We start from the raw sequence: 13590 nt of genomic DNA, 5'->3' as shown, positions 1-13590 counted from the left end.
TGAGTATACCAAATGCACCTCAGAGGGGAAAGGACTGGAGGCAGAAGACGTTACAAGGCTGTTACAGGAATACGTGTCAACTGATAAAAGCCTGAATAAGGAGAGTGGAAAGGGAAAATCTGAGATTTTTCAAGAAAGATGCCCGTGGCATTTTTCTTCCTTGTTCTCTTTATTTTTAAATAACTTTAAACTTATAAAATGTTGCAAAAATACCATGAAGAACTCTTGTATACCTTCACTCAAATTCACTAATTGTTAATATATTGCCTCATTTGCTTTTTTATTCTCCTTTTCTCTCCATATGTGTATACATTCTCCTATGTTATTTTAAGTTATAAATACCACGCCTTGTCATCCCTAAATACTTCAGTGTGTATTTTCTACTAGGAAAGACATTTCACGTGAACATAGTACATGTACCAAATCAGAAAATTTAATGTTGATACAATACCTTAGCCAGGAGCCTAGTCCAGAAACCAATTGAGGATCCTACATTACCATTTATAATGTCTCTTTATTCTTGTTTCATCTGAAATAATTTGCCAGTCTTTCTTTGATTTTATGACATTGACATTTTTGAAATGTACAGACCACTTATTTTGTAGCATGCTCCTCATTTTTGGTTTGTTCACATTTCTTCATAACTACACAGATTGTGTACTTTTGGCAGGAATGCTGCATTAATGGTCTTGTGTCCTGAGCATAAACAAGAGGCACATGGTTATCACTTTGTGATATTATTGATGCTGTGAACTTTGATCACTTATTTAAAGACGTGTCTACCTGGTTTCTCAGTGTAAGATTATAATATTCCCCCTTGAAATTAATGAATAATTCATGCTGATATACTGTGAGCCTATGTAAATATTTTTCTTCATCAACCTTTTACCCAGTAGTTTTAGCATACATTGGTATTCTTGATTGAATCAGTTATTGCCACGACACCTGCTAAATGGTGATTTTCTAAATCTATATAATTTCTTCTAGATTTTTAAAAAAGATTTTATTTATTTATTTATAGAGAGGGGAAGGGAGGGAGAAAGAGAGAGAAAGAAACATCAATGTGTGATTGCCCCTTGCATGCCCCCTACCAGGGACCTGGCCTGCAGCTGAGGCATGTGCCCTGCCTGGGACTCAAACTAGCAGTCCTTTGATTTGCAAGCTGGCGATCAATCCATTGAGCCACACCAGCCAGGACAATTTTCTACATTTGTTGATTGGCATTTTACATTATGTATGCATGTATGTATTTATGTATTTACTATGGGCTCATAGATCATTTTTTACAATTATTTTTATTGATTATGCTATTAAGTTTTCCCAATTTTTTTCTCCCTTTATCTCCCCCTACCCTGCCCCCCCAATCCTTCAGCATCCCCCACTCTTAGTTCACGTGCATGGGTTGTACATATAAGTTCTATGAGTTCTCGGTTTCCTATACCATTTTTTATCTCTCCCCATGTATTTTATGCCTACTAATTATGCTGCTTTTTTCTTGTACCTCCCCCCCCATTCTTCCCATCCCATTCCCCACTGAAATCCCTCCATGTGATGTTCATTTCTTTGATTCTCTTCCTGTTCTAGTTGTTTGCTTAGCTGTTGATAGTTGGTTCATTTGTTGATAGTTGTGGGTTTGTTGTTATTTTACTGTTCATGGTTTTGATCTTCTTTTTCTTAGATAAGTCCCTTTAACATTTCATATGATAATTGCTTGGTGATGATGAACTCCTTTAACTTGACTTTATCTGGAAAGCACTTTATTTGCCCTTCCATTCTAAAATGTAGCTTTGCTGGATAGAGTAATCTTGGAGGTAGGTCCTTGCCTTTCATGACTTAAAATATTTCTTTCCAGCCCCTTCTTGCCTGCAAGGTCTCTTTTGAGAAATCAGCTGTTAGTCTTATGGTAACTCCTTTATAGGTAACTCTCTCTTTTCCTCTTGCTGATTTTAGGATTCTCCATTTATCTTTCATCTTGGGTAACTTAATGATGATGTGCCTTAGTGTGTTCTTTGGGTCCAACTTCTTTGGGACTCTCAAGGTTTCCTGGACTCGTGGAAATCTATTTCCTTCTCCAGATTAGGGAAGTTTTCCTTCATTATTTGTTCAAATAAGTTTTCAGTTTCTTGCTGTTGTCCTTCTCCTCCTGGCACCCCCATAATTTGGATATTGGAACATTTCATGTTGTCCAAGAGGTTTGTAAGACTCTTTTGAGTTCTTGTTTCTTCATTCTGTTCTGCTTGGATGTTTCTTTCTTCCTTTTGTTCTAAATTATTGCTTTGAGTCCTGGTTTCCTTCCTGTCACTGTTAGTTCCCTGAATATTTTGCTTTATTTCACTTTGGGTATCTTTCATTTGTTTTTCATTTTTCAACCAAGCTCAATCAGATCTGTGAGCATTTTGGTTACCAGGGCTTTAAATTCTCCACCAGATAGGTTGGCTATCTCATCGCTTAGCTCTCTTTCTGAAGTTTTGCTCTGTTCTTTCATTTGGGCCATATTTCTTTGTCTTTACACCAGTGATAAGTTGTAAGGGGGCGGGGCCTTAGGTATTCACCCAGGCAGGGCAACCTTCCTTGCTGCATGTGGCTCTGCCTGTGGGGGAGGGGCCTAAGAGGGAACAGTGCAGCTTGCCTGCTCATCTCTAGTGCACTTTCAGACAGACTCTCAAGTGAGACTGGGAGTTTCTCCCACCATAGCAACCACCATATCAATTCTGAGTCTCAGTTTCCCCTTAAGTCAGCCCTGCCCATGCAGCCCGCAGCCTTGTTGCAGCAGCCCCACCCACCTGGTCCGCTGCCTTGCCAAAGTTTTTCTGTCCTGGTTGGCCCTTGTGTTTCACCGCCTTACTGGTCTGGTTGTTCTAATTGATTTTTTTCTTTAATTCTTTGGTTGTCGGAGTTCCTTACAGTTTGATTTGCTGGTGCTTCTGGTTGTTTATTGATTTTAGATTGGTTGTTATCTTCCCTTTGGTTGTGCGAGGAAGCAAAGGGTTTCTACCTATGCCTCCATCTTGGCCAGAACCTAGATACTTATTTATTAAATAGATTTTAGTCTGTAACTGTTGTTTATCTTGATGCCCCAAATTATTAATCAAATTACCCCCGTTTGTTAAGTAGAAGGCAATACAAATCGGCTCCTGTGTCCTTTTTGACATGTTGGTATCATTTTTAGAGCAATTCCTTATTTTCCGGCACAACAAAGTATATCCAGTTCCTCTTGTGTTTTTCCTGCCTAAGTCCTGGTGTCTGCCATTTCACCAGAGTCCTGACTCTTTATAAAAACCAAGGGGAATTCTATTTAAAAACCAAAATCTGGGAGCAAGGTGAGTCCATTGCTACTGGATTATCATTGTTTTCTAGGCATTTTCTTTCCTGAAATTTTGACTTATCGAGTGAAGGAGATCTAGCTGAGGAGACTAGAACAATGGTCATGTCACTGACCAAAAAACCCTCCAAAACCCAAATTGGCAAGATTCACAGAAGGCCAATTTGTCTACCAAGAGGACCACTCAAGTCATATTTAAAATGTGTGTTAAAAATGTGTTTTAATTTGAATAAAGGTTTTATTCAAATACATTCTCATTGTAAGATTTAATAAAAGAAAATATGAACTATCCCTTTTCTTTTTTGTAATTTTTTAGTGTCAGCAAACAGTATTTATTGTCACCCAACAACATTTTTTCATTGTTTTTAGAGAGGGAAGAAGTGGGGAAGAAATAGAGAAACACCAGTGTGTGATAAAAACATCGATTGGTTGCCTTTCATAGGCTCCCTAACTGGGGATTGAACCTGAAACCTAGGTATGTGTCCTGACTGGGAATTGAACCCACAACCTTTTGGCATATGGGACAATGCTCCAGCCAACTGAGCCACACTAGTCAGGCAGCAAACACTTTTTAAATCACTAAAGCTAGTTTTTAGCACTTACCTAGCTTCTAGAACTCCCTAGGCTTTGGGCCACGTGAAGGCTGGGCAGCAGGTGTAGACTTGTTCTCTAGAGGCTACAGTTTGCTACATGGTGTATAACAGACTGCTGCCAGGTCCTTTGGGGGCTTTCCAGGTTCTTCTTATGGATTGTCAGTGTTATGTGGGGGGAAATCAGTGCTGACCCAGTATGAACAATGGGGAAACTACCGAATATTCTCCACTATTTGGCTATGGGTTTTTTTTTTCTCTTTTTACCCTGATTTGTCATATTCTTTTATTTTTTATTCTTTTTGTTGAACATTCACATCCATACCTCAGGAGATTATAATCAGTCCCCAGAGACTCAGATAAACTCTATTTAAAATGAGCCTTACGGTCCCTGGAGAGTTGAGACAGCCATGTCTTTCTCTTTGACCCCCTTGATGGAATGGCTCTTCCCAGACAGGATGCCATTCACTCACAAGACACATACATTCTACTCTAAAACCTGCCTGTTCAAGCTGACATGTCTGTCATTGGTGCTTCTAATTTCATTTCCACTGTTGATTGTATTATGAATACAAGTGGAATTCCCTTTGGCTATGTTTTTTCTCTTTTATTTATCTCATTTGTCATATTCTTTTATTTATTTTTATTGAATTTACTGGGGTGACATTGGTTAATAAAATCATACAGGTTTCAGATGTACAATTCTGTAATACATCATCTGATAAATTGTCCTGTGTGTTTACCACCCAAAGTCAAGTCTTCTTCCCTCACTGTGTATTTGCCCTTTACCTTCTACCTCCCCCACCCACCTTTCCCTCTAGTAATCACCATGCTGTTGTCTGTGTCTATAAGTTGTTGTTGTTGTTGCTGCTGCTGTTGTTTAATCCCTTCACCTTTTTCACCCTTTGGCTATGTTTTGAGACACCTGGCAAACTCCCCCTTCTGGAACCTGAAGCAGCAACACAGTTGGATCAGGGAAGAGAGCAAGCAGCCTGGTACCTGGTCAGAAGCAAACAGCTGTTTGCAGCTAGGCTTGAAGGAAAGCCGATGGACTCTGGTCTCAGAACTGTGAAACGGGACCAACTAAATACTGTTTGCATTTTGGCCTTCATCTTGCTAACTAGAAAATTACGTGGCCTTTAAAAGACTGTTTCCCCTCTGGCCATTTAGAGGACTAGACTCACGAATTCTTTCTGCTCATAAGAGGAAGTTGGGGAGAAGTACTGATGGAGACGGTGGCTTCATAATTTGCTTCAGTGGAATTTATAAGATAGAGTACCTTTGCTCAAGTTGTAGATAATGCTGAAAGACTGTGCATATAGAGAAAAAAATCACCATATAATCCATTCGCATTCCTACACTTTCAGCAGGGACCCTGTTTAGAGATATTTCAATGATGGTGAGTGAAGTTAAAGGTACAAGACACAGGGTGGGTTTAAGCAAGGGCATTGTCACACAGGTTGAGGTGTGATTGGTTGATTTAGTGCTAATGGGTGATATAAAGATATATAACTTGATAAATGAACCTTACTTTTCATCAAGTTTTTCCTAATGTGGGGCTGATAGCCGAAGCTGGGTTGTGTTGATTCAGGAGTATAAAAACTTTTTAAAGAATTGTTGTTCCCCCATCTTACAAAAGAAAAACTTGTTTATTGTAAAAAATTTTAAAAGCACGAACTAAAAGAAAAACTTAAAAATCACCTACCATCCCACTTTCTAGAGAATCACTGTAAACAGGTTGACTTACAAAGTTCCTTTATTTTTCCTATGCCCAAATACAAATTTTTATTAAAAATGGGTTTGTATTGTACCTACTGTTTTGAAAACTACTTTTTGCTTAACTATTTTTTGTCATCTCTCCATGTCAATACTACAGTATCCTTTTTTATAAACTAGTTCTTTAATGCAAAACCAACAGATGCTCTTGTTAAAAATTTGAGAGTATAAGATAAAAGGTTAAAAGTATTTCTCCTCAGCTCCTACCTCTCCATCTCACTTCCCTAAGGTAACCCTAAGACTTTTTTCTTAATATTTCTCTCCAGAAGCTTTCTAAGTACACACACACACATAGTATTGGATTAATTAGCATATCACAAGTACTCAGTCATTTCCTGAGTTATGTGGAAATCTAGGGTTTTTCCATGTTTTCACTACAGTGTACATCCTTGTGGTTAAATATTTGCATACACCATGATTATTTCCTTAAGGTAAATTTCTTTTATCTTAGTTTATCTTAAAATAAATGTCCTTAAGATAAATAAAATGAATTGTTAAGTTTTATATATGAACAATTTTAACACTTTTGATGTATGAAGCCCATTGGCCCTTTACCTGGTTTGTGTCAATTTTACACTCACAGGTAAACAACATTAAATTTTAAAAACTTTTAAAAATCAACATTGAATTTTTTAAACTTAAATATTTTTATTTATTTTATTTAAAAAAAAATTTAAAGTATAACTTTATACTTTAAGTTATATATATAAAGTATAACTTTATAACTTTGTGTCCTTTACGTAAAGGACAGTGTATGTTATGGGTTATGGTAGTCACTGACTACTGAGCACTTAAAATGTGGCTAGTCCAAACTGAGGTGTACTAGAACTATAAAATACACCCAGTTTCAAAGAATTGGTACAAATATATGATGTAAAATATCTCATTAATAATTTATGTTAATCATACACTGAAATGACATTTTGAATATATTATGCTAAGTAAAGAATATTATTAAAATTGTCTTTTTTCACTTTTTAAACATTGCTACAAGAAAAGTTTTATTATATATGTGGCTTATATTATATTTCTCTTGGATAGCACAAAGTAGAATATGGTATGGATCCTCATATAATAAAACCTACCACCTATATACTCCTACTAATCTTGTTCTCTTCCTCTTTTGCTCCCCTACCTGCTTGTGCCTCAGTTATGCCCAGAGCTCTCAGAACTAAGGTAGCTCCATTCAGCACTCCAATTCTTTGTCAGGAATAATCAGTAAATGTGGTGAATGTCCAGTTTTGAAAGTAATGGGGCTGTGTATTAAGACTGTGACCTATCAGAACCTACCATTAATTATAAACTGAAAGTTGCAAATTGAATCATTTGTTAATTGATTTGTTAGAATATGTGAGTCTATAGGTTTCAGGAGTTGCTGCTTAGTTCAACACTGTGGCCACTATCCAGATGTGCACACAGGGCATGATGAACAGACAGAATCCACATACTTGAGAGTCAGCTCATTGATGGAAGTTCACCAGCTCTTTGTGCCTCACTTTTTTTTTTCTTCTCTGTGAAGCGGGGATGATGGAGTGGTGCACACAGTTCCAAACAAGAGTAATCAGCACAATGTAAACACTGGAAGGAAGAGAGATTACTAGGATATTACTGGGGCTGTGGCAGGCTGTTTCCTCTCACTCCTCACCTCTTGAAGTTTGCTTAGCCATCTCTCCCTCCTCGTCAGTCCTCAGTTCTCCATTCTGCACATATTGACTATACCAGACACACTTAGGTACACACAGCTTTTCATCAGACACAAATGCTGATCACAGATTGCTCCCACTCCCAGTCACTCCCGGATAGAAGCAAAATGCAGATGAGTTGGAAGAAAAAGGCCCCTGGGTGAACATATGAGTCTTTTTCTCTCTCTGCCCCATTGTTGGCTTATATCTTGTTCTTTGAACCAGTTTTTCACTGGACTTGGCTTTAGAGTTAAAAACAAAGCAACAAAGGATTAAAAAAAGTCTTAAGAATATTTTTGGCTTGATTTTGTGCTCAATTGTTTGGAATGTGGCCAAAACCCTTGCTTCTTTTCACTGTTGCAGTCAAAGTGGCTTCTTTCAGGAATGCACCCAGGTAAGAGGAATCAAAGTAAATAAATTTCTCTGTTCCATCTTGTCTTCATCTTCATTCTTTTGCTGTTGTTCTTGTTGTTATCGTTGTTATGCTTAATTTTGTAAGAATGTTTCTAGCCCTCTGGGACTCAACATTTAGAGTTACAAAATTGCACTGTAATAAATTAAAGGATCAGCATAACCTTTTTAAAAATGTTTTATTTATTTATCTTTTAGAGGGGAAGGGAAGGAGAGAGGGAGAGAAATATCAGTGTATGGTTGCCTCTCATATATCCCCTGCTGGGAACTGGCCTGCAACCCAGGCATGTGCCCTGACTGGGAATCGAACCGCAGTTGTTTGGTTTATAGGCCCACACTCAATCCACTGAGCTATACCAACCAGGTCAACATAACCTTTTAACAAGAAAAAAATGAGAGGTTTTTTTTTTTAAGACTTCCACCTCCTGACCACCAAATTTGGAGAATAAGGGAAATAACTCATTGAAAGGAGCATGAACTAAGGAATAAAGAAACACCATTTTGTTCCATTACTGTTTGCACTTAGTAGATGAACTTATGTCGTTGTTTTATAAGCCTTAATTTTGCCATCTGTGAACCAGGAAGAATGTTCTCTTTCTTCCTATGTTCAGATGAGCATTGCAACAAAAGCAGTAAAATAATGCAGAAGGAATAAATTATTCTGGGCTGCTGTGATCTTAACTGACTTTTAAAATTCCTTTCCAACTGTACGTTCTGGGATTATAAATAATAAATGCATTCACTTTTTCAGCCCATTGTGTTTAAATACATATAAAATCCAAAGACTTTTCTTATTACAGTAAGCCAGACTATGTTTTTTGCCTTAAACAAACTGCTAAACACCTATTTTCTCTTTCATATTTAAGCTGACCATATATTTCTTAAGGTCTTTGTACCTATCCTCTCTCTGACCCATTACCCAAGGATTAAGCAAATTTAAAACTTTTAGCCTGACTGGTGTGGCTCAGTGGGTTGGGCATTGTCCCTAAAATCAAAAGGCCACAGGTTTGATTCTTGGTCAGGGTATATGCCTGAGTTGCGAGCCAGGTCCTTGGCTGGGGGCTTGGGAGAGGGAACTTACCCATGTTTGTCTCACACATCAGTGTTCTTCTCCCTCTCTTTATCCCTCCCTTCCCCCTTTCTATAGATAAATAAAATCTTTTAAAAATATGATAAGTTTTCAGTGGTGTTATAGGATGCACAAAGTTGAGTAGTCTTCTGGTAGCACTGGGTATGCCAGAGAAACCAAAACCCAATGAACCCATTTTGATGAAAAGAATTGTTAGAACTTTGAGAATAAAATAGTTCCTTTTCTTCTCATCAGCAGGATGAATCCAATGTCTTTGAAATAGCAGATTCAGATTCTTAATAAAAACACAACTAAGTACTCAATAGTATGGTATCAAACATTACTATAACTTTTTTCAAAAGAGGGCTTATATACTATATAAAGTTATTTTTATTCTCGGGTTAATTTTCCTATCAAAAACACTTACTTCCAACCTAATTTGCCTTCTCAAAGTTTTAAAAACAAAACTGAACACAAATGGGAAGTCTCTAGATTTCACTGGCCAATGGCTGTAGGTAAGGTTGCACTAATAATACCAGCCTACATGCCATTGCTCTGGTCCCTGGTGGCTCACGCAGGACCTCCAGCCCCCTGACACCTTCCTCTGTCCCATCACAAGAAGGTCAACAGGGTGTGTCTCCCATGTGTGCCTGAGCCTCACCCTTTCTGTGAGTTTGTCAGAATCTGCTGGACTCTGGTGAGTCTCCTTCCTTGAGCAGCAGAGTCTTTCTTGGTATCTAGCAGTGTTGCCTGCCTCTCAGGCATTGCTGCTGCTTCACTTGGTGGATATGGCCAAATACACCAGATTCCTCAAGGAGCCAAAGTTGCCTCCACTCCCTTTCTGTGGCAAACTGTTAGAGCAGTCCTCAGACAATATTATTTGTGCCTTGGTATTTGGCAAAGATTTAGTGAAGTAGCTCTTGCAGTTTTTCCTTACTGGCTTCCTGGCCTCCATTAAGTGGGGCATCAAGGTTGTTTAAGAGTGGGTTTGAGGGCAGAGAGATCCAGGCCAAGAACCAACACCTTGTCATACTCAAGGTTGCCCCTCTTCTTTGACAACCAAAACTTTATCCTGACACTGGATCTCTCTTTTTTTTTTATATGAATGATCTCCCAGAAGACTTCAATAGCCTCCACCAGAACTTTTCTTCTAGGTTTCCCCCCTAGTTCACTCAACAAGACTGAACCTTCTGCAGTGGACACATCCTAAACACAAGCTAAGATCCCTACTAAGGAAGGATTTACTCTTGTTTTTGTGAATACCTCCCTAGACCAACCCCAGGGACTGAACTTGAGGTTGACAATGGGAGTAAAGTGAAAGTCAGTGGTGAGGATGGGGGTAGGACAGGGAGGAGCTAAGATGCTTTCAAGAAAGTGCCAGGGTGCTTTGTCTCTTTACTTAGAGTCCGCAATCTCTCTGCAGAATGACATCTTCGAGTGGTCCAGGGACCACCGAGTCCACCACAAGTACTCAGAGACCGATGCTGATCCCCACAACGCCCGCCGGGGCTTCTTCTTCTCCCACATTGGGTGGCTGTTTGTTCGGAAGCATCGGGATGTCATCGAGAAGGGGAGAAAGCTAGACGTCACTGACCTCCTGGCTGATCCTGTGGTCCGATTCCAGAGAAAGTAAGTGAACGGACACCACAGAACTGTCCCTTATGGAACAGGACCAAGAGACACAGAGCACAATAGACACAATTATATCCCCACCTACTTATCCTCACTGCACTTTCTCTGATGATGTAGTCTTCTTGTTAGGACTTCTGTCTTTATTCATTTCCTTTTGCTCATTAAGTTTTCCCCGATCACACATTTGTTTTTAATTTTAATTTGAATTTGAAATGGATTTCCTTTAAACCCAGTGTCATTTCCTTTAGAGCAATCTGCTTAGCTCATTTCACAGAACCTGTTTCTGTAGCTCCCCACACCCCTACTCACGTTTCCCTGAGGTGTCAGGGAGGATGGGGGAGGTGCTATGTTTTAGTGAATGAAACACCTGACTCCAGTGGGACAGGACTCTCTCTGGGTATCATCTCTCTTCTCCTGGAATTCTCTTATAATGAAGTCTTCCCTCCCCTCACTTCTAGAAATGTTATACCAGTAGGTTTCTGTACAGAGAGAATGTGACTGTGTAATAGAGAGCCTCAAAGTGCTATGTGCACTAATGGGTGTCAGCAGGGCATATCCAGTTGTTTGCTGGGCCAATCTACTTTCAACAAGCACATGGAGAAAGATTGCCTATAATTGTGCTGGCAAGTAGACAGCAACCATTCTTCACCTTTTAATTAGGATGCTGGCATGGACTGTATCCATGTTGGTATGGGTCTGCAAAGTTGGTCACTTTGAGAGCACTTATAAGTGGGCTTCTTGCCCCAAAGCAATGGATTTATGTTTTGTGTTTAAAGCTGAGCATATTGTCCCAAAGAGGGACAATTTATATATCACCTTTTGGTTAAAGCCTTGAGATCACATGGTGAATAAGTGGCTCCTAGAGACCACGTTTACTGACCAGCAGGAATCACTTGAGGACTTGTCTGAATAGAATCACCTAAAAATGAACATGGAGGCTGTGCCTTTGTCTGGCACAAAAGATTCTTTTTCTCTTCTTTTTTAAAAATTGATCGTGAGAGAGAGAGATTGAAACATTGTTTTGCTGTTCCACTTACTTGTTGGTTCCTTCTTATACATGCCCTGACAAGCAATTGAACCCACAATGTTGCACATTAGAGATCCTTGCATGAAAGGAATTGTGGCTTAGAAATATGCTTGATTTCCCCTCAGCCTCTGATTTTAGAAAGGAGGGGGCAGTGGAGCAGAATGAGAGGATGGTGGACCATGGAGACAGACTGCCCAGGATTAAATTCTGTGACTTCTCCTCCTACTAGAAAAAGAGCTGACTGATCTAAGGCTCTGTTTCAGCTATGAAATGGTAGTGACACTAGTACCTAACTCCTACAGTGTTTATGAGGACATTAAAAAAAACATGCATGGGAACTGCTTGGCACATAGTAAGAGCTAAGACCAGTGATGATTATTACACAGGCAGTGGCTACTCCAGGGGACTCCGTGCCTTTTCATTCCCTGTTTTGATTGCACCACAGGGTCTTCTCTGTGCTCCTCAGGCCAACTTTTTCAAGTGGACACACCCAGTATCAGTAGCCAAGAGTTTTATAGCAGAAAATAACAAGATGTTTTCAATTAACAATTAAATGATTCATTGATTTTGGTTTTTCACCATGAGAAAATCTGCAAAATTCAGAAACGTGGGAAGAAAATCATCCACAATCCTAACATATATATTCAGCCATTATTAATATTCTGAAGTATATCTTTCTATATTTTATGCTTTGTGATATATTTTACATGATGGCAGAATACTGCATATATAATTTATGTCTCACTGTTTAACTTCAGAGTATATTTTAAGCACAATGTCATAAGCTGCATGAGTTCACCAGCTGAGTGTCATAGTTTATTTAACCATCACTCTGTGACTGGATATGTATATCATTTCCAATTTAGTGATATAAATGATGTTGCTATACAATTAATAATGCTTTGAGACAAGCAGACCTTAGATTAATTTGAAGAGCTCAAGCGAGAATACAAGGAATTTTCTATTTTTTCTAATGACGACTGAGCTGAGTATATTAATCTGGGTTTCTCTGATCATAAAAATGGAAGGGGTTTTTTTTTCATCTTTTCCCTGAAAAAAATGTGATACTATAATCTTATTCATTAAGTGGGTACTCATGGTATGTATGTCCAAAGACTATTTCTAAATTCAGACTATTATGTTATGTTCCCTCAATAGTTATCTGAGAATATCTTCCATCCCAGTCCAGTGACCAAAGCAGGTGGTAGCTATCAGAAACCACCCACTCATTGTATCTAGAAAGTTGGAGATGTAAGTACTGCCCTAATCTCTCTAGACTGGTATAAAAAAAAATACCAGGTGACTTCTGCCAAGATGGAGGCATAGGTGGAGATGTCGTGCTTTCTCACACAACCAAGTTTAGAGTCAACAAAATATTAGCAACAGAAAACACAGCCAGAACACAGAAAATTGTACTTTTCGGAAGTCTGATAACAACGAATTCTTCAGCCTGACCGGTAAGAGGGGCAAAGCCAGCAGCTGGCAGAGCAGGGTTTAGCAGGAAAACTCTGTCAGACGGACTTAGGCACGCAGATCCCAGGTGTGGGGTTGCAACAGGCAGACCCAGTGAGCGACCCAGTGAGGGACTGGGGGACCCAGCGAGGGCGCAGGGCGACAGGTTGACTGTGGTGGCGCATTCCTGCGCAGATAGACCTGGGAGGGAGTGGGCAGTGAGACGGGACTGAGCAGGCCCTAGCGGCAGGAAGCAGGAGAGGGGGATGCCATTTCCCTGCTCTGACCCCACCCCCACATACAGCCTCACAACCCAGCAACCTGAACAGCCCTGCCCTGGTAAACATCTAAGGCTCCGCTCCTCATACTTAACGGGCGTGAACAGACCAAAAATGGCTCAAGAAGATCTCAAAGCCCCAGAGCCCATAACTCTAAGTGATGAAGAAATAGCAAAACTTTCAGATGCACAGTTCAAAACACTGGTGATCAGAACTGGTTGATTTTAGTCACAAATTAGAGGAACATATGAAAGCTAAACTAATTGAAATGAAGGGAATTGCACAGGAAACCAATAGTGATGAAAAGGAAACTGGGACTCAAATCAAGGGAGTGGACCAGAAGGAAGGAAA

At 39.4% G+C, this 13590-nt stretch overlaps 1 protein-coding gene across 1 annotated transcript in view; it reads left to right on the top strand.

The window, feature by feature from the left end:
• The window catches only part of SCD5 (stearoyl-CoA desaturase 5), a 190330-nt gene that overhangs the window by 121384 nt on the left and 55356 nt on the right, over positions 1–13590 (top strand). The window contains exon 3 of the mRNA XM_037150725.2: positions 10274–10479. Coding sequence (XP_037006620.2) covers positions 10274–10479 — 206 coding nt within the window. The remainder of the gene's footprint in view (positions 1–10273; positions 10480–13590) is intronic.

Source organism: Artibeus jamaicensis, unplaced genomic scaffold (genome assembly GCF_021234435.1).
Source record: "Artibeus jamaicensis isolate MK-2021 breed Jamaican fruit bat unplaced genomic scaffold, CSHL_Jam_final contig_515, whole genome shotgun sequence".
In the NCBI taxonomy this organism is placed as follows: Eukaryota; Metazoa; Chordata; class Mammalia; order Chiroptera; family Phyllostomidae; genus Artibeus; species Artibeus jamaicensis.
The sequence above is the reverse complement of the archived record's forward strand: the minus strand, read 5'-3'. Positions and strand labels throughout refer to the sequence as shown.